This window comes from Lissotriton helveticus, chromosome 3_1 (assembly GCF_964261635.1).
Source record: "Lissotriton helveticus chromosome 3_1, aLisHel1.1, whole genome shotgun sequence".
NCBI classification, from domain to species: domain Eukaryota; kingdom Metazoa; phylum Chordata; class Amphibia; order Caudata; family Salamandridae; genus Lissotriton; species Lissotriton helveticus.
In genome coordinates this window covers 635,475,406-635,503,160 of record NC_136061.1, presented here as the reverse complement: position 1 = coordinate 635,503,160, position 27,755 = coordinate 635,475,406, and the positions used below count along the sequence as shown (strand labels likewise).

At 49.7% G+C, this 27,755-nt stretch overlaps 1 protein-coding gene across 5 annotated transcripts in view; it reads left to right on the top strand.

Annotated features, from left to right (window-relative positions):
- The window catches only part of COL16A1 (collagen type XVI alpha 1 chain), a 950,832-nt gene extending 923,673 nt beyond the window's left edge, over positions 1 to 27,159 (top strand). For all 5 annotated transcript variants that reach the window (XM_078680648.1, XM_078680645.1, XM_078680647.1 and 2 more), the window contains one exon: positions 23,415 to 27,159. In XM_078680648.1, the coding sequence (XP_078536774.1) occupies positions 23,415 to 23,611 (197 nt within the window). In that variant the 3' untranslated portion in view covers positions 23,612 to 27,159. The remainder of the gene's footprint in view (positions 1 to 23,414) is intronic.
- The last annotated feature ends 596 nt before the right edge of the window (positions 27,160 to 27,755 follow it).

The window sequence follows — 27,755 nt, the reverse complement described above, 5'->3', positions numbered from 1 at the left end:
CGCCTTACATGTGTCCCAGACTATGTGTCCTTTAGCTGATCCTTCATTTACATCTAGGAACTCTTGTAGTTCTATTCTTAGAGTTTGTAAATAATCCTCATGCAATAAAATAGTGCGGTCCAATCTCCAAATGGAACTCAGCCCTTCTATTTCTAGCTCTAAGTCTAAACTGACCGCTGAGTGATCTGAGATGTGTGCTCCCAGGTGTATCACTTTCGTGACCCTATCCTTCAGCCTAGTATCCAATAGAAAGAAATCTATTCTTGAGCTGTGGTTATATTTTTTATTGCGAAAAGTAAACCCTAGCTGCTGGCCTACTTTCAATCTCCAAATATCGCATAAACCTTGCTGTGCCATAGTTAGCCTTAACATATCTGACATTTTACCATTCACCACAGCCCGACTATTACCTGTCCTATCTAACTTGGCATCTAACACTGTGTTGAAATCACCGGCCAGAATTAATTTTCCTGAGAAATCCAATAATTCTGTTGTTAAGTTATTTAAGATCGAAGGATCATCAACATTAGGTCCATAGTACCCCGCTACTACCAGAGCTTCCCCAGCCACTCTTATCTTAACAATCACCCATCTTCCTCTTTTGTCTGCTAGCTTCTCTTCCAAAACAATGTCAGCCCCTTTCCTAAACAAAATTGCCACTCCTTTAGTTACTAAGTCTTGAGGAGTAAAAACAGCATTAACAATCCATTTCTGTGCAGAGAAGATCTCATTGCTTTCTTTTTCAGTCAGATGGGTTTCCTGCAAAATAATCACCTGGGCATGGGAATCCTCCAAGTATTTCAGTATCAACTGCCTTCTAGTTTTTCCTCGTAGACCATTAACGTTCCATGTGAGGAACTTTAGCTCCTTTATTTTAGCCCCAGTCATATGAGCTATCCCATAGTTCTCTTACTTTTTGGTGGCGAAGATGCTCCTGAGGGTTTTTTCGTCTTTTCCTACTTCCCCTCCCTCCCAAACCCCCCCTTACCACCCCGCTACCCCTACCCCTTCCCCTACCCCCTAACAACCCTACCCCTACCTCATCTCCTCCCTCTCCTTTCCCCCTGGAAAACCCAACCAAAATTCCCAAGGCCTAACCCTAGGCCAGTGGATGCTACAGTGGCGGTGCATAAGAAAAAACTTGTGATTTATTTTTGTGAGTGTTTTAGCGGCAATCTATGCTATCTAACTATTATACTTCTCGACACTGATCCAGGAAGGCGTCCACTTCTTCAACTGCACGGAACGTATGCATTTTATTACGCCACATTACTTTTAAGAATGCAGGGAATTTCAGTTGGACAGTGTTAGACCTGTCTGCATCTGGGGATACTCTAACCAACATTATTTATTTTTGTCCCCCTTAGCCTCCCAGAGTTTCGGTTTTTATTTTTTATATATGTCCACCAGGATTTTTCAGTGCTGTCAGGGGCTAGGTGTTCCTTGGTTATGACGCCATTTTCCCCTCATAACCTGTGAGGCCTAGTTATGCCCCTTGAAAATCTAGGGACACCCAGAAACCTAAAATGGTGTCCATCAACTGCCATAACGGACACTACTGGAGAACAGGCCTATAGGCTAACATGAGGAACTTTCTAGAAGCATCCAGTGACTTCTGCAGGTCTCAGGCCACCCTATAAAAGGCCAGTGACCAGCAGCCATTTTGTAGTAGTCTCAGGAGTGACCAGTGAGGAGAGAGGCGACTTGCGGAGGAGGATTGCGCACCAGTGGTGACCAGATCGACCTGTGGGACGGCTGTCGCGTGTTGGGAAGTGCCCCCTTTCAGGCTGACCGAACCCCACTGTCACACCAGCCCTAAAGTGTGACTAGAGACTTTGTAATTAATTTGGAGAGCCCGGGTCGTGTTGAAAGGAGACCTTGATAATCTACAACCCAAATCGACCCTTGTAAGCGTCCTGCTCACTTGCCCTGAAGGCTGTGGGCATCCTAAATGAGCATCGGAACTGAGCTGTGCTGCACGGCTGAGGGGCGTCTGTCAGCTTCATTAACCTGGTGACTGGCTCCCTACCCGTGAAATAAGGCAGTGACACCGGCAGAGACTCCTACCTGCGTGAAGCGCCGTCTGCCCGACTGACCCACACGAGTGCAGAGTGTCCAGCTGACCCGACTGTTGTGGAAAGGAGAGGCGGTATCTGAAGCTGTGTGGGAGGACTCGGCGCGTCGGAAGAGGTGTGCCCAGAGGCGGTGTCTGAGGCTGTGTGGGAGGACTCGGCGCATCGGAAGAGGTGTGCCCAGAGGCGGTATCCGGAGCTGTGAGGAAGAACCCGACCGCGTCACAGGAGGTGCGCCCGAGGCGGAGCTCCCATCTGAAGCGACGCGGGAAGAAGGAAAGCGCCACCATGGTTCCGCCAGCGGAGCGTCCAGTCAGCAAGTAAGCTCTTCCGATTCCCCATCCCGAAGTCGACACTGCTGAGGCTTCGTCGTCGGCGCGGAGTGAGGAGAACTGAGCGAAGGGGTGGCTACAGAAGGATCGCTGCCCCGCACAAGTAAGCAGGGATAAGGGGAAGTGGGAGGCGGCAGTGCCAGCTCGCCAGGAGCCCAGAAGCGGCCTCTATACACCGAATAACTGGATAATTGAGTTGCTGCTGGGGATTAAGACACAAGAACTTGGCCTCTGACTCACATAGTAAACTGGCATTGAAATTACCAAGTCCGACCAGAAAAGGGGGAAAACAGCAAACAAGGGGAATAAAGTGTTAAACTCCTATACCTGACAGAATAATAGCGCAAGATTGGGCAAAAGGGTGTCAGTAACTAACAGGGCCAGTCGCATCTAACCGACTAGTTAGACTTATGCCTAGCAACAGTTCCCTTCAGGAAGGTGTAGTTATAGTTGGTATATAGGGCAACACTATTAACGTGCCTTATCTTTTCTAGCCAATTAGCTGGCTGCCTGAATTGAGAGAAGCGCGGCTGGGGGTGAAAACCTATTGAGCTGCTCTGAAGTCTGAGAGGAGAGGGTAATGTACCTGCCAAGTGGCGCATTGAAACTGTAATGTGAATTTTCCCTTCTGTAACCAGTGAACTTGTGGAATTAACAGTAACTAAACTCAAATGTAATGTACCTTTGATTCTTATGTACTGACTAGGAAAAGTATTGGATGTGATTTGAGATCTATAAGAACTGTGTAAATTATTTGTGTACTGCTGTATTTAAAACAAGAACAAGAGAGAATATTATTTTTATAAAAGGTACTGGTATTTTCCTAAGACTGGTGTAGTGTCTTTTATTTTAGTGGTCAATCATTGGGTTACTGTGAGTGAGTTTTGTAAGCACTTAACCAACGCCTGAGAGTTTAGCTATATCCACTACTGTGCCAGGCTACCCTATGTAGTCTAGGATCCCCTAGGTCTAACAGACAGTCACCCCATTTCTCTCAAAGGCGCCATACGCTTCCCATATGCTTCCCTAATTCCCATTGCCTGCTTGCTGTAGTTGGCGATAAATCTGACCTGATGTCTACTGAAGTTCCATCAACGATTATATTCTTTTTCTTGAGGGCTGCCGTTAAGATCTTCTCTTTTAGATTATACGTAAGGATTGATTAATATTTTCCTTGGTTTGGAACGGTTTGGATTCAACCGGAAGGGATCCCGGTGAACTCTCTGAATGTCTCGTAACAGCATTTCTTCCGATTCCTCTAACTGTAATTCAACCTTTAGCAATTGTACTACAAAGTTTTTTAAATCTGACCCCTCCTTTCCTTCCGGTGATTTTAGAATCTTCAGGTTATTGCGCCTTTGCATATTCTCCAATCTTTCGACTCTCTCATCCGTCTCTCGTTCTTTAAATTTCAAAGCCTCAATTTCCTTACGATTGTCCACAATTCTACCCTGCATCAGCTTTATCTCTGATTCAATCACTTCTGTGCGAGTGCTTAATTTATCTAACTTATCTTCTAAGAGGCTACATGAAGCACTTATGCGCTCCTGATTTTTTTTTGAGGCTTCAAAACCCATATGAATATCTCTATCCAGCTTTCTTAATAATGTCAATACCGATTTATCTGGTGTATCTAAGCCATCCTGGAGAGAATCAGCCTGACTAATGTCCAGCACGCCCTGAGAGGTTAGAAGTCCGTCCAAACCCCCCACCTCCGACTCCCCTTCTATCGCATCTTTAGCTATTCCTCCTACTGCTCCTGCTACAATTTCACCCTCCACTTCTGATATCATATTAAGCTGTTGAGACTGTGGGGGGTTCTCTGCATCCGGTAGCTCTATAGTAGGTGGCAGTGCTTCTTCTTTCTCGGACTCCATCTCATCTGCCAGAGCCTGAAAAGGGTTTGGAGTCAAATGTGTAGTCCAGTCTAAATCCTCAGTCCCCCCGTCTGTGGACCCCACCACCTTTCCACCCTCAGTTGCGATTAAAGTGGGGTTCTGAGCTGTTGGCGAGCTGTGAGCTGTTAATACAGGTTTCAGAAGTAATACTTTAGGAACTGGCTTGAAGTAAGAGTTTAACGATGGGGTTGTGACTAACTTATGTTCAGGCCCCTTTTGTTTCTCTTTTCTCGTGGTTTTCTTCTGAAGACAGTCTCCTAGCTTACTGGTTTTATTCACTTTAGTTTAGCCCTTTTTAATACTTCTTTGCAGGGGTTTAGAATTAGCCAAAACCAGTGTATTATCTTCTGACTGCAAGCTTCTTAGTAAGTATCTGTGACGCCCAGCTGCCACTTCTGAGCCTCCTCTCAGCTTCACCAGGTCAGTATCCGCTAGAGACGCTATCTGTGAATCCAGCCCACTCCCTGCACCTTTTACCTCCAGAATCCCAGGGGCAGCCTTCGCCAGAGACTCTTCTCCTCTCCCCCGACCTCTGCTGGGTTGGATACCGACTCTAGCAATCATCCGGCGTCCTCTGCTGAGCTCCTGAGCCGCCCTTCCCCAGCTCCCGCTGCACAGCCCCACTGAAGGACGTAACTCCGCCTCCTCACTCTCTACCGTAGACTGCACAGAGATCTCCGCCATCCGCTCCGTAGAGACGGGGGGAGATAGATTTTCAAAGTTCCGCTAGACGATAAACGCCAAAAACAACTTACAACGTCCAGTAAGCGGTAAGCGCCTCCCAATAACAAGCACTAGCCTAGCTGCCGCCAAACATCCCCGCCCGACACCGCCGCTGCCACTAGCATCCGCGACCTGCTACCTAGCCGGCTGCCATGTTTGCTGGTGTCTTATCTTAATATGTCAACCGGACAGGGAAGGAAGCACAGGATGATAACTACACCAACCGTGATAACAGAGTCACCTGACTAAAAATACATTATAATCAAGGGATTGAATGTACGAGTAGTTGAAAATCCTGAATTAAGGGAGTCTTTCTCTTTTAATTAATAAATGGTAATAAGAACACAACCTTTTTCACAGTTATGCACATTAATAATGAACTTTTTTGGCATATAATGCATAGTATTAATAGCGTGGTGCTGATCAATAATGCTAGTTATTCGGGTATGGGGCAAGTGGAACGCATTCCGAGGCAATATTTGCTCCCCTCCAGCTGAGGAATCTGACTCAGACCTAAGCGATTGTTGCAAAGTCATCCTGTGCCCTGGGCAGCCCCCAACTTTTTGCTGACTGGAACTGGTGGTAACTGACTCTGACTGACCCTGGGCTCTGTTTAACCAGGCCCAGGGCCAGTGCCAAGCCAAAAGGAACACATTAGAATACAGTTAAGACCCCCAACATACACTAGGGTACACTTTGGTATGGTGGGGTACCCCTGTAATTGGCATGACCTACCCCATAAGCCCCTAGTATGTAATAGGGCAGGGGATTGAAGCTACCTAGAAGTCTCCAGTATCCTGAGGCATGGCAGTTTAGAGGCCAGCAGATTTCCTGCACTTGCATGTGTGCACTGCTGAAGCCTGAGGTCAGTTTAAAAGCAGAACTGGTGGTCAGGACAGCTTTTAAACCTCCAATTGTGCCCAAACTCGACTTTGGGGGTAGGGGCACTTAAAAATGAAAAACCTACCATGTTTTTGCATATTAGGGACCCCCAGGGTCACACCTAGGTATCCCAGGGGTGGGGGGTCATTTATCTATAAGGAGCGCCCTTATAAAATGAAGTTTTATGTGCCTGGGTAACGTGAAATTTTACATTTCACTCCCCACATTGTATTAAAGAGCTGCTCAAATTCGACTTTGATGCTAGAAGTATTGGGATCTGCAATATTTCTGCAGATTCAGAACCCCTGAAGTCTCCCTTAGTTGCACAGGGGGTGGGGGTCCTGTAGAAATTAGGGAAATACTTATTAAATATGGTTTTATAAGCCCTGGTTCTTGAAAAGTGGCCCAGGTCATTTTCCCTATTGCAAACCCCATGGCCCATAGGTTAACATGGTAGGAAGTGATTGATTAATAAATATTGATAGGAGAGGAGTAGCCGGACCATTCAAAGTCTTCCCAGAATGGTAGTAGTAAATCCAACAATATTATATTGTTAAATTTCTCCTAAAGTGTACATACAATAAGTTAGGAGACTTTCTTGTTTGTAAGTCCAAATTCACCCTTTCAGTGGTCTGCCCTGATTGGTCAGAGTTAAGTGGATTAGCCAGGTTGCTGGGAGGCCAGTGTGCAGTTCTATAGGAATGCCAGGCCAGGAGGTGGCGTCGTAAACTACGCTCTTCAAAGGCAAGAGGGGAGGCCTGGGTTTCAGTCCACTATGATAGTCGTGAGTCAGGGCTAGGCTTAAGAAAGGTATGTGCAGATGGTACGGGTAAGGTCCATGGAAATGAGATATCCCAGGGGGTGTGTTTACCCAGCTCTTACCTCCTTGCTGGAAAATCAGCCATTATGGATTTGGACGGATTATGCACTCTGGGACAAACTAATGCCACACTCCACAGGATGTGGTCATAACTATGAGGAGTTGTCCTGCTCTCATTGGTCAGCAGTGACCTGGTGCTTGACCCAGATATGTTTGAATACGTATCTGAGAGGGGCAGAGCCCTCCAGATCTGCTGCTTGAAACTGAATGAAGCAGGAAGTGGCCTGCTGAAGATTTTGCTGTGTGCAAGGAACTCTAAGGCCTGACCTATGAAGACTGCACCATCTGAAACTACAGCCCTGTGGATTACCTTGCTGCCAAAAGACTCAAGAGTGGAAACTCCCTGCAAGCTACAGGTTAACAGAGCTCAACTGGACAGCCCCACAAAGAATTAAAAGCCTGGAGTACCAGTGGATTTGTAAGGGTTTTGTTCAAGTGGATTGCGGGATTGAAGTTTCCACACTTTCAAGGACCCTCTTGGAGATTCCAGAACCTTGGATTGTGTGTTGGATACTTTGGGACCCGCAAGCAGAATGCCAGGAAGGTGTTCTAACTGGACCCCGCTTGCTGAAGAAGGCGGCTGTTAGAAGGGGCGATCCCAGAGGGCCAGGCTATGCTCTCCCGACCACTCCGTGACCCTCCCGTCCCACAAATAATGCTGAGTCTTAACGTCAGGTCCTCACCGGGGAGGACTTCGAGTCTAGGATCGTACACACTGAGCTCACACCACACTTACAAACAGACACCACACCGTAGGTTTTCACTAAACAAGTTCTTTGTCAGCAGTAGAAAGGAATCAGCACTCTTATTTACAAGCGATCGAGGAATCGTAAAGTCTCAGGAATTCGGGAAGAGGGAAGCGGGACAGTCTCAGTCTTTCGGCCAGTACGAAGCGTACCCTGCGCACAGCTCTCAATCCTCGAGCCGGGGGATACGGGAGATGATGGTCGTACTGGCTGCTTCACTCACTTCGAGTCGACTCAGGTCGTGTTGGTAGCGTCGATGGTCCAGCCGGACCGGAGTACTCCTCGAGCCGCGACGAGGTCAGCAGGGCTCGATCCGTAGGTCAGTTCTTGAGGAGCCGCGACCACGTCAGCAGGGCTCAGGATGTTCCGTGAAGATCTCTTTAAGGTTCAAGCTCGAGCCGCGACGAGGTCAGCAGGGCTCGGAGGTTCTAGCTCCGTCTTTACGAGGACGAGCCGCGACAGCGTCAGCAGGGCTCCGATGTTCCAGTTCCGTGTTACGAGAAGGAGCCGCGACAGCGTCAGCAGGGCTCGAAGAGTTCGAAGGTTCAGTTTTCCCCAAGGGTCAGCCGCGATCAGATCAGCAGGGCTTTCTTGTCCAGGAAACAACTGCCCGCTAGTTCTCGGGCGGGCCTTGATATAGTCCAGTGGCACTTTGATGTCCGGACCCTCGCAGGCGGAGGTCTCATGCCTTGGGGGCTGGTCGTTGGAGAGGTCCGGCTGTTGGCTCTTTGATCCTTTTGAAGATGCGTCCGAGAGTTCCCAGACGCCCAGCAGGGTCTGGAGACAGCACTCGGGGAGGCCAGAGGTGCGATCGAAACCGGCCCACAGGGGAGGGCCAGAGGTGTGATAGAAACCAGTCTCTCGGGGGAGGCCGGAGTTGCAATCGAAACTCCCTGTCTTATCTCACTCGGGGAGCCCTTTACCCCCCAGCCGGGACTGGCGCGCCTTGGAGCCTAAGTTTTGCTGGGGCCGGGGTCATGCAAGGCCCAGGGAGTCAGGGACCTCGGGAAGGGAAAATGGCTACCGGGGGCCCTGTGGGGTGATGCAGGTACTGGGCGCTCGGAGCCGGGAAGGAGGACGGGGGCATGCGGGACTGGTCGTCGGCTGCTGGGTCGTGAAGGGAGTTTGGGCGTACAGGGAACAGGACGACCAGGGGCTTCTGGGTGCAGGGCTAGGCTAACGGGGTGCTGAGGAACGGGGGGAACCAGGCCACGAGGCCAGGTCCAACACGCGTCCCCCCAGCTGAAAGGCAGAGAGAACTACCCATCTCTTGGGGGTTCTCTTCACTGAAGCGGAAGAATCGGGACAGGCCGTCTGCGTTGGCGTGGTCAACACCAGGCCGGTGCTCAACAGTGAAATCCATCCCCTGGAGGGAGATGGACCATCGCAACAGTTTGGGGTTCTCCCCTCTCATTTGCATTAGCCACCGGAGGGGTCGGTGGTCGGTTTGGACCCGGAAGTGAGTACCGAACAGGTAGGGCCTCAACTTCTTCAGGGCCCAAACCACCGCGAAGGCCTACCGCTCGATGGTGCTCCACCTTTGCTCTCGAGGGAGTAGCCTCCGGCTAATGAATGCTACTGGCTGGTCTAGGCCACTTTCGTTCACCTGAGATAGGACCGCTCCGATGCCATGCTCGGACACGTCCGTTTGGACCACGAACTCTCGGGAGTAGTCGAGGGCTTGTAGTACAGGGGCAGTACTCATGGCGTCTTTCAGCGCTTCGAACGCCTCTTGGCAGGCGGTGGTCCAGCTAACTTTCTTCGGCTGGTTTTTGGAGGTCAACTCCGTGAGGGGGACTAAGATGCAGCCATACCCTTTTATGAATCTTCAGTAGTACCCCGTGAGCCCTAGGAACGCCCGCACTTCCGTCTGGGTTGTGGGTGCCTCCCAGGCCACGATCGCATCGATCTTGGGCTGAAGGGGTGCCACTAGGCCGCTCCCAACCTGGTGCCCCAGGTAGACCACGGACCCTTGTCTGATTTGACATTTGCTGGCCTTAATGGTGAGACCCACCCTCTGCAGGGCTCTCAACACCTCCCAGAGGTGCTGGAGGTGCTCGGTCCAGTGGGAGCTGAACATCGTGATATCGTCTAGATATGCGGCGCTGAACTCCTCCAACCCAGCCAGTACCTGGTTAACCAGCCTCTGGAAGGTGGCGGGGGCATTTTTCATTCCGAAGGGCATCACCCGGAAATGGTAGTGACCATCCGGGGTGGAGAAGGCAGATCTCTCTCTGGCCCCCTCTGTGAGGGCGATCTGCCAGTATCCGCTGGTCAAGTCGAACGTGCTGAGATAGCGAGCAGACCCTAGGCGGTCAATGAGCTCGTCTGCTCGGGGAATGGGGTGGGCATCGGTTCTGGTGACTGCGTTGAGCCCGCGGTAGTCTACGCAGAACCTCAGCTCGGGAACAGCGCCGGGGGCGGCCGCCTTCGGAACCAGGACCATGGGGCTGGCCCATGGGCTGTCAGAGGCTTCGACCACTCCCAGGGCTAGCATCTTGGAAACTTCGGCCTTGATGCAGGCCCGGACTCTGTCAGGGACGCGGTAGGCTCGGCGCCGTACCGGAGGGCTATCCCCGGTGTCCACATCATGGACGCACCAACTGGTGACACCGGGGACGAGGGAGAAAAGGTCCGAGAATTGTCCCAGTAAATGGCGACAGTCCTCGCACTGCTCGGGGGTGAGGTAGGAGGAGAGGCTCACTCCCTCTACGGAGCCATCTTTTTCCTTCGCACACAGGAGATCGGGGAGAGGCTCCGTGTCCTCTTCCGCTCCATCGTCAGTAGCGAGGAGCAGGCTCAACTCGGACCGCACGAAGTGGGGTTTGAGGCGGTTCACATGGAGGACCCGTAAAGGGTTCCTGGGGGACTGCACATCGATGAGATAGGTCACCTGGCTCTTGCTTTCTACCACCTTGAAGGGCCCGGTCCACTTGTCCTGAAGGGCAGAAGGTTCCACTGGGGCCATCACCCAGACCTGCTGTCGGGCTGAAACTCGACCAGAGTGGCATTCTGATCATACCAACGTTTCATCTCTTTTTGACTGGCCTCGAGGTTTGCCTCGGCCAGCTCTCGGAACTTCCGAGTCTGGTTTCGGAGGGCCAGGATGTATCGAAACACATCTGGAGGGGGAGCCGGGTCCACCGTTTCCCAACCTTCCTTGACTAGGCTGAGGGGCCCCCGGACGGGGTGTCCGTAGAGCAGCTCAAAGGGGCTAAACCCCAAGGATTTCTGGGGGACTTCTCGGTACGCGAACAGGAGACAGTGAAGGAGAACGTCCCACTTACGCCTCAGGGGGTCTTCGAGACCCATGATCATTCCTTTGAGGGTCCGGTTGAATCGCTCAACCAGGTCGTTACCTTGGGGGTGGTATGGGGTGGTGAACTTGTACGTCACCCCACACTGCTGCCAGAGGGACTTCATGTACTTGGAGATGAAGTTCGTCCCTCTGTCGCTTACCACTTCTCGCGGGAAACCCACCCGGGAGAAGATCCCCATGAGGGCCCGTCCCACTACGGGAGCCGTCACCGTTCGGAGGGGAATGGCCTCGGGGTACCGGGTGACGTGGTCCACCAGGACGAGGATGAACCGGTGGCCTAAGGAGGTCCGGGGGTCTAGGGGCCCCACGATATCTATTCCCACCCGTTCAAAGGGGGTACTGACCACGGGGAAGGGTTGGAGAGGAGCCTTGCGCCTCCCTCCGCTCTTCCCACTGGCCTGACACGTGGGGCAGGACTTGCAGTGGGCCTCCACATCGGAGCGCATGCCGGGCCAGCAAAAGTGAGTGACCAGGCGGTGGTAGGTTTTGTCTTGTCCCAGGTGTCCCCCCAGGGGCACACCATGGGCCAGGTTCAGGAGGAAGCCGCGGAAGCGTAGGGGTACCACCAGCACTGTACAAGAGGCCGTTTTCCCAGTAGACAAGGTGGGAGCCGGACTGGTCACCGGCGGCCTGGGCGGTGGCCTGCTGCCACGGCCCAACCAGGGAAGGACATGAGGTCTGTTCCAGGCAGAATTCTTCTCTGGAAGGTCCTCCTTCCTGGCGCCACTTGGCTAACTCAGGAAGGTCGTCCAAGTTTGTGGTCTGTTCGACGACAGGGCCTAGGGGACCTGCGTTGGGGTCAATGCTCTTACTGGGGGGAAGGTCAGGGACTTCGGATTGCCCGCTGTCCTTTGGGTCATCAGAGACCGGGCGAGGGTTCTCGGGTCCAGGCGGGCGGTCATGGATCGGGTGTTCACGCAGGCCCACTCGGGCAGGCCCACCATCTCCAGGTGAGTTCTTCGCTCTACCTGCTTCCACTGGGAGCTCCCCAGGTCGTTACCCAGTAGGCAGTCCACGGGCATGTCGGTGCGGACTGCTACTCGTAACTCCCCGGAGACGCCCTCCCACTCGAACGGAACCTGAGCTATTCGGCAGGTGCAGACGGGTTTTATCAGCTGGGATCACCCTGCAGGAGGCGTGGGGAATAATTTGGTCTTCTGTGACTAGGTGACACCTTACTGCAGTAATGCTGGCCCCTGTGTCTCAGAGCGCCCCTATGCGGTGCCCGTTGACGGTCACCTGCTGTCGGTACTTTTCAGTGTTGTCTGGCAAGGGGGCTCGGGGACCATTTCCCTTTCACCGAGGGAGACTAACGTCATGGCTGCTGGTTCCCACCCCTCTGGGTCCTCTATCTCTTCTTCTTCTAAGGCTACTGTTGCTAGCTGGCGCGCTGGGGGACTTGCAGCAGTGAGTTTCTTGAGCAGGGGGCACTGGGGGGTCATTGGCATAATGTCCGGTTTGCTGACACCTGTAACAGGCTGTGCTGATTCTGGGTCCTTGTCTAGCTGGGGGGAACCCTGCTCTCGCTGCGGGAGGAGAGGTTCCGGACTGGTTTCTGGGGGGGCTTCGTTGGGGCCCTGCCTGGGACCCCCTCTGTCTACCCTGACCTCCCCCTCCCCTCTGACGGGAATATCCTTGCTTGTTTCGGCCATAGTCTCCCACGGGCCCCCGTGGGACTCTGGTGCTCACCCAGCGATCTGCTTCGACCGCCTGCTTCCGGGGGTCTGCCAACTTGCTGTCCAGAAGGTGCTGTCTCAGTTCTACAAAGCAGTTGGTGGATAAGTGTTCATAGGCGATGAGATCAATGAGTCCTTCAAAAGTGGTCACCTTGCTGCCCTTGATCCACCCTTCCAAGGCCCGGCTGTAGAAATTCACATATTCTACCCATGTGGTGCCGGGGATCTTCTTGCAGTCTCTAAACCATTGTCGATACATCTCTGGGGTGAGCCCGTATCTCGTGAGGAGGGCCTCTATCATGTGGCTGTAGGAGGTCTGTATTGAGGACGGCAGATCGAGTAGGGTGTCTCTCCCCTAGCTCAGGAATCGACCCCACAACCCGACTCCCCAATCCTTCTGCGGAACACGGTGGGAGGTCATGGCGACTTCATAGGCCTTGAACCATTGCTGGATATCGTCGTTCTTGTAGTACTCTTTCACCACATCCTTGGGGATGTGGACTTTTGGTTCCGCCGGGGGAATGGCTTCTCGGTTCTCCGAGGTTCGGTTGTATTCGCTCCGGGCCTTTAGTTCGATCTCTTTCAGGCCGCGATCGTGCTCCAGCTGGAGCCTCTTGCCTTCATGTTCCCTCTGGAGCTACTTCTCCTCCAGTTATCCTTGCAGCCGTAACTGCTTGACGGCCAGTTTCTTTTCAGCCAACTTGAGCTCTCCTTCCATTTTCAGGCGTGCCAGCTTCGATTGCGTTCTCGGTCTGTCATCTCCTCCGGTGACAGACCTCTCTCCGTGCTGGGACTCCGCGTCATGGAGTCGGTTCTCCCACCGTCTTGGTCGCGGGTTTCGGTCTGTGGCCCTCCCTCTCCACCGTCTCCTTCTGGCGGGGGAAGATGGGCTCTGGCCTCTACCCAGGCTGTCAGGGCTTTTTGGAAGTCTTCTTTGGTACTTAAACCAGTGGTAGCGATATGGAAGTCTTTGCAGAATTGCTTCAGTTCTCGGTGGGTATACTCTTCCAGAAGGTCCTTCTGGAATGTGGTCTTTTCGCTTGTTACAGTGAGACTCATGGTTGTTCTTCGTTCGGGTAGTGTGTCAGTCGTTTTACTGTACGATCCCTAGACGTAGGCTCTTATCCCGTCGCTTGCCACCAATGTTAGAAGGGGCGAACCCAGAGGGCCAGGCTATGCTCTCCCGACCACTCCGTGACCCTCCTCTCCCACAAATAATGCAGAGTCTTAACGTGAGGTCCTCACCGGGGAGGACTTCGAGTCTAGGATCGTACACACTGAGCTCACACCACACTTACGAACGGACACCACACCGTAGGTTTTCAGTACACAAGTTCTTTATCAACAGTAGAAAGGAATCAGCACTCTTATTTACAAGCGATCGAGGGATCGTAAAGTCTCAGGAATTCGGGAAGAGGGAAGCGGGACAGTCTCAGTCTTTCGGACACGAAGCGTACCCTGCGCACAGCTCTCAATCCTCAAGCCGGGGGATACGGGAGATGATGGTCGTACTGGCTGCTTCACTCACTTCGAGTCGACTCAGGTGGTGTTGGTAGCGTCATTGGTCCAGCCGGACCGGAGTACTCCTTGAGCCGCGACGAGGTCAGCAGGCTAGATCGGAGGTCAGTTCTTGAGGAGCCGCGACCACGTCAGCAGGGCTCAGGATGTTCCGTGAAGCTCTCTTTAAGGTTCAAGCTCGAGCCGCAACGAGGTCAGCAGGGCTCCGAGGTTCTAGTTCCGTCTTTACAAGGACAAGCCTCGACAGCGTCAGCAGGGCTCCGATGTTCCAGTTCTGTGTTACGAGAAGGAGCCGCGACAGCGTCAGCAGGGCTTGAAGAGTTCGAAGGTTCGATTTTCCCCAAGGGTCAGCCGCGATCAGATCAGCAGGGATTTCTTGTCCAGGATACAACTGCCCGCTAGTTCTCGGGCGGGCCTTGATATAGTCCAGTGGCCCTTTGATGTCCGGACCCTCGCAGGCGGAGGTCTCATGCCTTGGGGTCTGGTCGTTGGAGAGGTCCGGCAGTTGGTTCTTTGATCCTTTTGAAGATGGGTCTGGAGACAGCACTCGGGGAGGCCAGAGGTGCGATCGAAACCGGCCCACAGGGGAGGGCCAGAGGTGTGATAGAAACCAGTCTCTCGGGGGAGGCCGGAGGTGCAATCGAAACTCCCTGTCTTATCTCACTCGGGGAGCCCTTTACCCCCCAGCCGGGACTGGCGCGCCTTGGAGCCTAAGTTTCGCTGGGGCTGGGGTCATGCAAGGCCCAGGGAGTCAGGGACCTCGGGAAGGGAAAATGGCTGCCGGGGGCCCTGTGGGGTGATGCAGGTTCTGGGCGCTCGGAGCCGGGAAGGAGGACGGGGGCATGCGGGACTGGTCGTCGGCTGCGGGTTCGTGCAGGGAGTTTGGGCGTACAGGGAACAGGATGACCAGGGGCTTCTGGGTGCAGGGCTAGGCTAACGGGGTGCTGAGGAACGGGGGGGAACCACGCCACGAGGCCAGGTCCAACAGCGGCCCACTACAGTGGTGAGAATTCTTCAGAACAATTTATAAAGGTGTGTCCCTGACAGAGAAAACGAAATGACTTAAGGGGCACTGTTGGTTTCTAAGCACTAGAAAGTGACTAATCTTTAAAAATTCATATCTCTGGTTCCTTACAGTGGATTATTTTTGTTTTGGTGTCATTTAAAAGATAAAAATATTACCTATTGTTATAAATTGGTGTTGGATTTTTATTTTGTGTTGTGTCTTAATTATTTACTGAAATGGTGTTTTTAAATGCTTTACATACCTGTCTTTGAAGTTAAGCCTGTCTGCTCGCAGCCACGTTACCAAGGGTTGAGCAAAGGAATACTTTTCTAAGACCTATGCTGAGTCCTATCATGTGTTAGTGGCCTTATTGCCAGTGGCAGACCTACATTTGCCCCTACCAATATCCCACTTTCCAACATTTGGTGTTCAGCGGTGTGGATGAGGACTTGTGTTTGAAAAGTACACCTTTCAGTGAATAATGTAAGATTATAAAAATCCTCTAAATTGCCTTAGAACAAAACTTTTGAGTTTGATTTTTCGAATTTGGACTAAACTGTTTTTAATCCATTGTTTTGATTTTTCCAAATTGTTCTAAGTCTATTGTGCCTAGTTTTTGTGACCCAAAATTAGGGAACCATGGAGCTGGACCTGGCTAAACTGTCCCAGTTTAAGATGGCGGATCTTAGGGAACAGTGTAGGCTTAGGAGGCTGCGTCCTGCAAAGAAGATGAGGAAGGCAGGGTTGCTTGAGACCCTAAAGGCCTGGGCCAGGGCAGCAGAGGAGATCCCAAGGGGGTGGGAAGATGTTCCCCCCAACCTCACCCGAGAGGGGGGTGAGGATGAGACCTTTCCCATTGTGACTAGTGTTAGCCAGGTGAATCAAGGTGGTGGTGGGAGTGGGGAAGGGTCCCTTACTCAGGTACCACTACTGCCCCTTGCCGAGAGACAGCTTCAGGCTCAATTACAGTTGATTGCCTTGGAGAAAGAGAAATTCAAATTGGCTAAGAGAAAATGGGAGAGGGAGGAGGAGAAGAGGAATGGTGGCAGCAAAAGTGAAGAAGATGCTGAGATGTCCAGGGGTGGTAGATTTGAACCTAAACTTCCCAAGGGCATAGTACCTAAGTACACTGAGGGGGATACCATTGACAAGTGGCTAGCAGCTTTTGAGAGGGCCCTTAAAATGAGTAGGGTCCACTCTAGATATTGGGGTGCACTCCTGTGGGAGTTGATTCCAGTAGCTGGGAGGGATAGGCTCCTGACCCTGAAGGGAGAGGATGCAGAGTCATACCAGTAGATGAAGGCATACTTAGTCAAGAGATTTGGTCTGACTCCAGAACAGTACAGGGTGAAGTTTAGAGGCACCCAGAAATTGAGTTCAAAGTCTTGGGTAGACTTTGTGGACGTGTCAGTAAAGGCACTGGAAGGCTGGATTGTTGGTAACAAAGGTGACACATATGAGGGATTGTATAATTTGTTTTTGAAGGAACACATTTTGACTCATTGTGCAGAAGAGAAGTTACGCCAGTATCTAGTGGACTATAAGCTGACGCCAGAGAGCTGGGGGAATCAGCTGATGAGTGGGTGAGAACCCAGGTTTCCATTCAGCACCAGGGGGGTGACCAGAAGAAAGGAGGACAGGTCCCTCCCTAGGGGAAAGCCCAGGTAAATGAAGGTCAAAAACCTAAGGAGCCCTCCAAAGACCCACAAAAACCTGCACAAGGAGGGGGGTTCCCGAGCCAACCCAATTTCAAAGGGAGGGGGTTTCAGGGAAAGCCTGGTAGGTTCTTTGATCCCTCAAAGGTGGGTAAGTGCTTTGACTGTAACCAGCCAGGGCATAAGCAGGGAGATGCTGTCTGCACCAAGAAGCTCCCCCCTATGAGGCCATCCACAGGGATTGCCAGTGTCAATGTAGGGGTGGAGGGTGGTGTACAGAACAGGCAGGTGGTGGAAGCATCCTTAGTGTCCCTGGGTGGAGTGAGTATTGCCACCCTTGCTGCCTTACCTCCAAACATGGACAAGTACAGGCAGAGGCCTAAAGTGAATGGGACTGAGATTGAGGCTTTCAGAGACACTGGGGCTAGTGTAACTATGGTCTTTGATGAACTGGTGCCCCCAGAGAGGTTGTTACCTGGTGAGTTTCACCAGGTGACATATGCAGACAGCACTACCAAACTCCATCCCATGGCTGTGGTGGATTTGGAATGGGGAGGTGTGACAGGCCCTATGAAGGAAGCTGTGTCAAAGGTGCTTCCAGTCCAGTGTTTACTGGGCAATGATCTTGAAGCCTCTGCGTGGTCAGAGGTGGCGAGAGGACTCCATATGAAAATATTGGAGCTCCCTGAGTGGGTATGTGCTGTGACTAGGTCACAGACTAGCCAGAAGGGAGGGGCTGGACACTTGGACCCTGGAACAAAGGGCCAAGCATCCAAGGACAAGGGCACTGGGTCTGGTGAGCCAGCCCAGGGAACTACAGAGGCGCAGGAAGAATCTAACCCTGATGGGGAGGATTTGGCCTCTGAGGGAGGGACTCCATCCCTGCCAGAGCTGTCAGATTTGGCAGAACTGACAGGAGCAGGTGGACCCTCCAGAGAGGAGTTCAGTCAGGGACAGCGTGACTGTCCCACCCTTGAGAGCTTAAGGCTGATTGCTTCTAAGCAAGAGGAGGGGGATGAAAGTGGGTTTCACAAACTCTACTGGGAAGATGGACTGCTTTATACTGAGGCCAGAAACCTCAAGGAGGGGGCCACCAGGAGATTGGTGGCGCCCCAGAAGTACAGAGAGTTCATCCTGACTTTGGGTCACGATATCCCCTTGGCAGGACATTTGGGACGGACAAAGGCATGGAACCGGTTGGTGAACCATTTCTAGTGGCCCAATATGTCTGAAAAGGTAAATGAGTTTTGCAGCTCCTGTGTCACCTGTCAGGCCAGTGGCAAGGCAGGGGGCAAGACAAAGGCTCCCCTAATACCACTGCCAGTGGTTGGGGTTCCTTTTGTAAGGGTGGGGATGGACATTGTAGGTCCCCTGGACCCACCTACTGCATCAGGGAATAGGTATATCTTAGTGGTAGTTGACCATGCTACTAGATACCCATATGCCATACCTCTTAGAACCATTGATGCAGCTGCAGTGGCTAGAGCACTGCTTGGTGTGTTCACCAGAGTGGGTTTTCCAAAAGAGGTGATGTCAGATAGGGGCACAAACTTCCTGTCCAGCTATCTGACTGCTATGTGGGATGAGTGTGGTGTCAACTACAAGTTCACCACCCCCTATCACCCACAAGGAAATGGTCTTGTTGAGAGATTCAACAAAACCCTGAAAGGGCATGATAAATTGTCAGAGAAACTCAGGAGGAGATGGGATGTTCTCCTCCCATGCTTACTGTTTGCATACACGGAGGTGCCACAGAAAGGGGTTGGTTTCAGTCCTTTTGAGTTGGTGTTTGGACACCCTATGATGGGGCCATTGAGCCTGCTAAGAGAGTCTTTAGAGAAGCCTCTTCAAGAAGCTAAGGACAATGTGCTGTATTATGTGCTAGGCCTCAGATCTAGAATGGCAGAGTGCATGTACAAGGCAAACCGGAAACTGGAGGCCAGCCAGGAGCTAATGAAGCACTGGTATGATCAAAAGGCTACTATGCCTGAGTATACTCCAGGACAGTTGGTGTGGGTGTTGGAGCCTGTGGCTCCCAGGGCCCTCCATGACAAGTGGAGTGGGCCCTAGCCAATCTTAGAAAAGAAGGGTGAGGTTACCTATTTGGTTGATCTTAGCACCCCAGGAACCCTCACAGGGTCCTGCATGTGAATAGATTGAAACCCCACCATGACAGGGCAGACATGACCATGTTACTGGCCACTGATGAGGGTGTGGAGGAGGAAACTGAGCCTGTGCCCGACCTCCGCTCCCCTAATGCGCAAGATGGGTCAGTGGAGGGAGTTGTGCTCTCTCCCAAGTTGACAGACCAGCAGCCCAGAGACTGTAAGCAGGTGCTGGAGCAGTTTGCTGGCCTGTTCTCTCTGACCCCAGGCATCACTGAGTGGTGTGTGCACCACATTGACACTGGTGACAGCCGGCCTGTCAAAAATAAACTGTACAGGTCGTCTGACCATGTCAGAGCCAGCATTAAAGCTGAGGTTGCTAAGATGCTGGAGCTGGGGGTAATTGAACCGTCTGAGAGTCCATGGGCCAGTCCCGTGGTACTGGTACCTAAACCTAACCCTCAGGGGGGACCCAAGGAGTTAAGGTTCTGTGTGGACTACAAATGTCAAATGTCAAAGGTTCTTATATAGCACCTTATCACCGCAAGGTCTCAAGGCGCCTACTTTGGGAACCCGTCCTGGCTTTTTCCCTGTGAGGTAACCCGTACTGGGCATCCCCAAGGTGAAAGCCAGGCATCCTGCCACGGGGGGCCGTAGTGGAGATTAAGCAAGCTATTGCCCAGAGTTGCAGAGTGTGAACCCGTGATTCGAGTAGGCACCGAAGCGAGAATTATCGAGTCCGTGGACATTTGGGCTCAAGACCCTGCCGCGTCAGGAATTGAACCCTGGTCCGGGGTCTGACCTCTGCTTCAGGGTCTGCCTCCTCTAACCAGTGAGCCACACTTCTCCACATACAGAGGTTTGAATGCAGTCACAAAGACGGACGCTCACCCTATACCTAGAGCTGATGAGCTCATTGATAGGTTAGGGGCTGCTAAGTACCTGAGTACTTTTGATTTGACTTCAGGTTACTGGCAGATTGCACTCACTGATGGAGCAAAGGATAGGTCAGCATTCTCCACACCAGAGGGGCATTATCAGTTCAAGGTAATGCCCTTTGGTTTAAAGAATGCACCTGCCACCTTTCAAGGGTTGGTGAACAGGGTCTTGTCTGGGTTGGAACAGTTCAGTGCAGTTTACCTGGATGATATAGCTGTATACAGTTCTACCTGGGGGGATCACTTAAACCACCTAAGGGAAGTGCTTCAGACCATGCAGCAGGCAGGCCTGACTATTAAGGCAAGCAAGTGCCAAATAGGGCAGAGTTCCTTTGGGTTTTCAGAGTTCTGTGGTATACCTGGGCCACCTGGTAGGTGGGGGCCATGTGCAGCCTCTCCAAGCTAAAATACAAACTATTTTGGATTGGACAGCTCTTGTTACCCAGACTCAGGTCAGGGCATTCCTTGGACTGACAGGGTACTATAGAAGGTTTGTTCAAAATTATGGGACCATTGTGGGGCCCCTAACAGAACTGACTTCTAAAAAGAGGCCCAAAAAGGTGATTTGGACCCCAGAGTGTCAGAAGGCTTTTGACACTCTGAAAGCTGCTGTGTGTTCAGCACCAGTGTTACTGGCCCCTGACTACACAAAAGAATTTGAAGTTCAGACTGATGCTTCAGAGCAAGGGATTGGTGCAGTTTTGTCACAGCTGAATGAAGGGAGCCTTGACCAGCCAGTTGCCTTTATTAGCAGGAGGCTTCTTCCCAGAGAGCAGAGGTGGAGTGTCATTGACAGACAGGCTTTTGCTGTGGTGTGGTGTGGTCACTGAAAAAGTTGAGGCCATATTTGTTTGGGACTCACTTTCGTGTTCAAACTGACCACAGGCCTCTCAGGTGGCTCATGCAGATGAGAGGGGAGAATCCCAAGCTGTTAAGGTGGTCCATTTCCCTACATGGAATGGACTTTACAGTGGAACACAGACCTGGGGTTGCCCATGCCAATGCAGATGGACATTCCAGGTTTTTCCACTTAGCCGATGAGGACTACCAGGGTGTAGGTTAGTAACCCATCACCTTTCATTTGGGGGGGGGGGGGGCTATGTTGCAAAGTCATCCTGTGCCCTGGGCACCACTTAACTTTTTGCTGACTGGAACTGGCGGTAACTGACTCTGACTGACCCTGGGCTCTGTTTAACCAGGCCCAGGGCCAGCGCCAAGCCAAAAGGAACACATTAGAATACAGCTAAGACACCCAACATACACTAGGGTACACTTTGGTATGGTGGGGTACCCCTGTAATTGGCATGACCTACCCCATAAGCCCCTAGTATGTAATAGGGCAGGGGATTAAAACTACCTAGAAGTCTCCAGTATCCTGAGGCATGGCAGTTTAGAGGCCAGCAGATTTCCTGCACGTGCATGTGTGCACTGCTGAAGCCTGAGGTCAGTTTAAAAGCAGAACTGGTGGTCAGGACAGCTTTTAAACCTCCAATTGTGCCCAAACTCGACTTTGGGGGTAGGGCACTTAAAAATGAAAAACCTACCATGTTTCTGCATATTAGGGACCCCCAGGGTCACCCCTAGGTATCCCAGGGGTTGGGGGTCAGTTATCTATAAGGAGCGCCCTTATAAAATGAAGTTTTATGTGCCTGGGTAAAGTGAAATTTTACATTTCACTCCCCACATTGTATTAAAGAGCTGCTCAAATTCGTTTTTTATTCTTCAAGGATTGGGTAAGGATGATCTGCAATATTTCTGCAGATTCAGAACCCCTGAAGTCTCCCCTAGTTGCACAGGTGGGGGTCCTGTAGAAATTAGGCAAATACTTATTAAATATGGTTTTATAAGCCCTGGTTCTTGAAAAGTGGCCCAGGTCATTTTCCCTATTGCAAACCCATAGGTTAACATCGTAGGAAGTGATTGATTAATAAATATTGATAGGAGAGGACTAGCCGGACCATTCAAAGACTTCCCAGAATGGTAGTAGTAAATCCAACAATATTATATTGTTACATTTCTCTTAAAGTGTACATACAATATGTTAGGAGACTTTCTTGTTTGTAAGTCCAAATTCACCCTTTCAGTGGTCTGCCCTGATTGGTCAGAGTTAAGTGGATTAGCCAGGTTGCTGGGAGGCCAGTGTGCTCTTCTATAGGAATGCCAGGCCAGGAGGTGGCGTCGTAAACTACGCTCTTCAAAGGCAAGAGGGGAGGCCTGGGTTTCAGTCCACTATGACAGTCGTGACCCAGAGTCAGGGCTAGGCTTAAGAAAGGTATGTGCAGATGGTACGGGGATGGTCCATGGAAATGAGATATCCCAGGGGGTGTGTTTAGCCAGCTCTTACCTCCTTGCTGGAAAATCAGCCATTATGGATTTGGACGGATGATGCACTCTGCGACAAACTAATGCCACACTCCACAGGATGTGGTCATAACTATGAGGAGTTGTCCTGCTCTCATTGGTCAGCAGTGACCTGGTGCTTGACCCAGAGAATTTTGAATAAGTATCTGAGAGGGGCAGAGACCTCCAGATCTGCTGCTTGAAACTGAATGAAGCAAGAAGTGTCCTGCTGAAGATTTTGCTGTGTGTAAGGAACTCTAAGGCCTGACCTATGAAGACGTCACCATCTGAAACTACAGCCCTGTGGATTATATTGCTGCCAAAAGACTCAAGAGTGGAAACTCCCTGCAAGCTACAGGTTAACAGAGCTCACCTGGACAGCCCCACAAAGAACTCAAAGCCTGGAGTACCAGTGGATTTGTAAGGGTTTTGTTCAAGTGCATTGCGGAATGAAGTTTCACACTTTCAAGGACCCTCTTGGAGATTCCAGAGCCTTGGATTGTGTGTTGGATACTTTGGGACCCGCAAGCAGAACGCCAGGAAGGTGTTCTAACTGGACCCCGCTTGCGGAAGAAGGCGCCCCACTACAGTGGTGAGAATTCATCAGAACAATTTATAAAGGTGTGTCCCTGACAGAGAAAATGAAATGACTTAAAGGGGCGCTGTTGGTTTCTAAGCACTAGAAAGTGACTAATCTCTAAAAATTCATATCGCTGGTTCCCTACAGTGGATTATTTTCGTTTTGGTGTCATTTAAAAGATAAAAATATTACCTATTTTTATAAATTGGTGTTGGATTTTTATCTTCTGTCGTGTCTTAATTATTTACTGAAATTTGTTTTTAAATGCTTTAAATACCTGTCTTTGAAGTTAAGCCTGTCTGCTCGCAGCCACGTTACCAAGGGTTGAGCAAAGGAATACTTTTCTAAGACCTATGCTGAGTCGTATCATCTGTTAGTGGCCTTATTGCCAGTAGCAGACCTACATTTGCCCCTACCAATAACCCACTTTCCAACAGAGACTAACTCACGAAAATTATCACAGAGCCATATGAGCAGTCTTGGATCGGAGATTGTGAATCTTGTGTCTGGGGAGTTGAAGGATAAACCACATCTGTACCCAGTGCCACCCAACAAGCTACCTTGTAAAATGTACACTATGAGATTTGTAAATGTCATATGTTATCAGCAATGTTGTCAACATATTTCAATACATTTTTTTTAAATAATGCTAGTTATTGTCTACATGTGGATGATGGGTTTAAAACACCCTGTATGGACCATCTCTTCACTTCTCCTAATTTTGTTTCAACTTTGTCTCCTCAGGACCACAGGGGCCTCCTGGATATGGCAAGACCGGATCCCCTGGGCCAATGGGCCAACAAGGTATCCCAGGGGTCCCTGGACCACCGGGATCTACGGGACAGCCTGGCAAGAATGGACGATGCGACCCAGCTGATTGTTTTAGCATGATGCCAATGCAAGAATACTCACCAAAAAACATGAAGGGGCCTGGAAGATGAAAGGGGCCACAAAAGGACATTGTCTGCAAGGGACCTCTGGGAGACTCCAACACACCACAGCCACTGGACTGAATAGGATGGTCCCTGTTGTACTATTCTTTTTTGTACATTCTCAGTGGAGCAGTCATTTTCCCATCCCATGAAATGACATTGTATGTTTGTCTATATTGTCCCTTCAGTCAGAACCAATGTGTTGTCAGCTGTGGTCTTCAAACAACATTTCATATTTCAACATGGTGCTTTTACTTTACATGTGATGGTGGGCTATCCTGAGGGTCACACCTCTCTGCACCTTTGCAGACAGACCCAGACACACCTTGCATGGTGTCAGCCAAGTACCCAATCTGTGCATGAATTATCAGACTCTGAGAGTTTGCCTTTACAAACAGAATTGCCATAAGCAGATTTCTTCTTCTAAAAATGAGCTCATGCTCCTGTACTCTCTTGAGAGGGCGATGACAAACCAAGTAGGATGAAATGTAACTTCAAAAGCTTATCAAATGCAAGAGGTGTTGGTGTTTAAAAGATCAAGTAAGCTGCCCACTCCCAGGTATATTCCCCATCGGTTCAGCCTTAGTCAGGCCATAAAATGTCCCTTTTGAAGTTTGGAACACACATACGCACAATATATATGCTTACAGGGTGATTGTACAGGCAGCGATGTCTACATATATGAAGATACTGAGGTACACAGATATTCTCTGCCAAATTCATAGTTTCAAATTGTAAAAATTTGAATGCAAAAAAAGAGTAGGTACATCAAATTATTTGCAGGAACAAATACGAAAAGAATGTGTAAACAATTGTATGTTCCGGTATTGGTTAATGATTCCATCTGTGGAGGCCTGAGGTGTTTCAAGAAGGTAACATGGACCCTCATAGATATTAGATACAGTGAAATGAAAGGAGTGCTTGACAAATCATTGGGACTGTAAGAGATTCCAGGGAGAAGGAAAATCATAATCAATAGCTAAGCAGGACGCAACCTCAAATGCAGTATTCAGGTACTATTTGATAAGACAAGACAATCTACTGGTCTGGAATAAGCCCAATAACTCTTTTCAAGAAAGAATCTGCCTAGAAGCTTTCAACTATTGCATTTAGTGTGGTGAACGTTTTGCAAGTTTCTCTTTATCAGGACCTCTGGGCTCGTATATTCTCCTATATAGGTTCCTGTTCTGGTTTTCTCTAACCTATAGACACCCCATGTCCCTTTTTGGGGACACAGCTTGTGCGCTCAAATGGCTGCATCCACAAACTACAGACAGCTGTCCTTTCAGGTTAAGACCTCATTAAGAGACAGACTTCGTTCTGGTGGGACTGCTGTTGGCCTCTGGAACTCAAAACACTAACAGCACCCGCTGGGTAAATATGTATCACTTCATTTGTGAGACCAATAAGTGTCCGTCGTTGAAGTATAACATTGACTCAAGAAACTTGAAGGTGCATGCATCCACCCAAAGAGACAAAAATAATCTTGTGAATGACAAAAATGTCCTTCTTCAAAAGTGTTTTTTAAACTCTATGAAATCCAGATGGTACAGCAAAACAAAGTACACATTAAACCTGAGGAGTGAGAAAACAACTTGAGTTGGCTACTATCTGTGGCACTGGGGGTGGGGGGCATATTTATAAGTGATTTGCGTCACCCTTGATACATGGAAGGGGGAAGTAAGAGGGCTGCAACACTAAAATAAGCTTTATCAAGCCACGCAAGTCCACCTTTCGCAGCTCTGTATGGCTTGATAAATCTGGAGTAACGCAGCTCAAATCGATGGGTTGTATTACTCTGCCCCAGGGACGCATCCACCCATGGATTTTGGTGCATTCCCAGATTTACCAATAGTGATAATCCTGGGAATGTGTCAAAATGCTAAGCCTCCCCAGGGGAGGCACAAAGAGAACTACCTTTCTTTATCCTCATTGTTTCCTTTTTCTAAATACCTCTGAGGATTGTTTTTCTGCAGGAAAGTGCCCCTTTCTGCACAAAAACATTCTTCCCTACAATGCAGGCGCCCTCGCACCACTGTGCCAAGGTTCCTGCACTGGCCGTAGGCAGCTAAAAGGGTGCCAGCACAAGGAAGGGACAGGAATGCGCTGTATAATTTTGATTATGGCGGATTCCTGCACTTTCCCCTTCATGCAGCGCAGCAAGTTGGCTTGCTGCACTGCATGAAAGTTTGATACTAGGTATGCATCCAATTTTCACACAAGCTATGAAATGTTATTCCGTACCCAGAGACGAAACGAGAAGTTCACACATGCATTTGTGTTTACTAGAAGTTAAATAAAAAAAGATGGAAGGGTAGCAGGCCATTCATTTCTCTGTGTGCAATATATTAAAAGGCATATTCTCATGTTGTATTTTTTAAATGCTACTAAAGCATTAATTAAAAACAACACGAGAGTATTGACTGATGGGCCAGGGATGCAGCGGGCAATAAATGCATGGACCAAAGCAAGTGCACAGTATGGCAACCACAATTGACTATGTGTAAGTCTTGGATAAACATGATTTGTCCATGGATCTAAAAACGAGGTAAGGCTCAGCCTAACATACAACAAACTCTGCTGTGGTTCATCCGGCCTTTCAAATGCTTTGGACATTTGATTAACTTTCCAGATTCCCTTAAGGGTGGTCTTCTTGCCTGCTCTTAGTCATTATGAATAGCCATGTCTTGAAAGCACAATATTCATGCTGGCTGCTTCTGAAGGTTTGGCCTTTTAGGAATCAGTACTCAAAGCTATAATGAAACCCAGCAAAATATAGAAAAAGAATATGGAAATAACATACAATGCTCAGCATGATAGTTTATCACAAGAACAACCTGCTTAGAAGACATGAGCTGGTACATGTGCTGGTACCAAAATCAGTGTTGAGGATGCTGAAGGTGCCTTGTGAGACTCAATAGGATTTATCACTGAGGAAGTTTGACAACTTCCTTTCAAAACATATATTTGGAACCAAATGTTAACTGTCCAGATTCTTGGTGGTCAGCTGGATGAGGAGTCAAAGAGAGTTCTGTGTACAATTATTCTGCATCCTCCAAGGTCACGTGCTGGATTGTCTAGATTGGAAAGACCATTAATTGCCATGTTTTAAAGTCTGTATTGTTCTTTCCCTTTTAATAATGTTTTGCAGTTATTTCTTATTGATGGTGAGTGTCAGCTCGAACCAAACGCTACCTGAAATGTGATTTGTTTACGTTTTAGCAGGTTTGGGTATTGTAGTGGAAGGACCCTTATGGTGTCCTCTCACACCCCAAATTATTTATAAAATAGAGCATTTTTTGGCACCTTTTCCCCTCCACCCCTCACCAGTGTTGCAACAGATGACAGAAAGTGCCTGAGTATCGCTTGCACTGTGCAGGCTGAGTCTACCTGTGATCTAGTGAAGTTTTCTCTCCCAACCTTTGCAATCCGTTGTTCCTAACAGACGTAGCGCAGAACTTCATTCATTGAGAATATTAATGCAGCAGACAATTTGTATTTCAAAGTAATTTCACTGTTTTTTCATTCTAAAATAAAGATTCACATTACATTTTTAATTTCTAGTATCGAAGCTTTATTTTTGTTCAGGTGCACAGTGGAAAAGTATGCTCCCAGCATACTGCAGCACATCACATTTGGCCGATTCCACCTTTTGTAGAAACCCAGACGCAGATTTACAAAGAGTTGATGCAGCGCAGCGCAGCAAGAAAAGTTGCTGCGTCTCATTAACTGGAGAGAAAACTACTGCACTATGTCTACAAAGACGTGGTGCAGTTCTGCTCTCTCCCTGCGCTGGTGCACTGTCAGCAGTCATGCGCCAAAGCAGGCACCATTGCGGCCATACGGCATCGGTGTCTGTATTGTGGTCAGCGTTGTTTTTATACAGGAAGGGGTCCCTTTCTGCACAAAAACAATGCTTCAAGTCAATTTCGTCTTTGTATGTTTGCTGCAAAATCAGCACACATTTAAAGAGAAAAAAACAAGTGGAAATAAAAATATTCCTCCTTGTTATGCCAATCTCCCGGAGGCACATATTTTTGGCACAAATTCCTAACTGCAATACTGTGCAGATATAGATTTACATCAAAATCCATGGGTGGAAGCACAGGAATGCCTATGCACCACCAATGCAACACTTCCTTGACACAAAGTA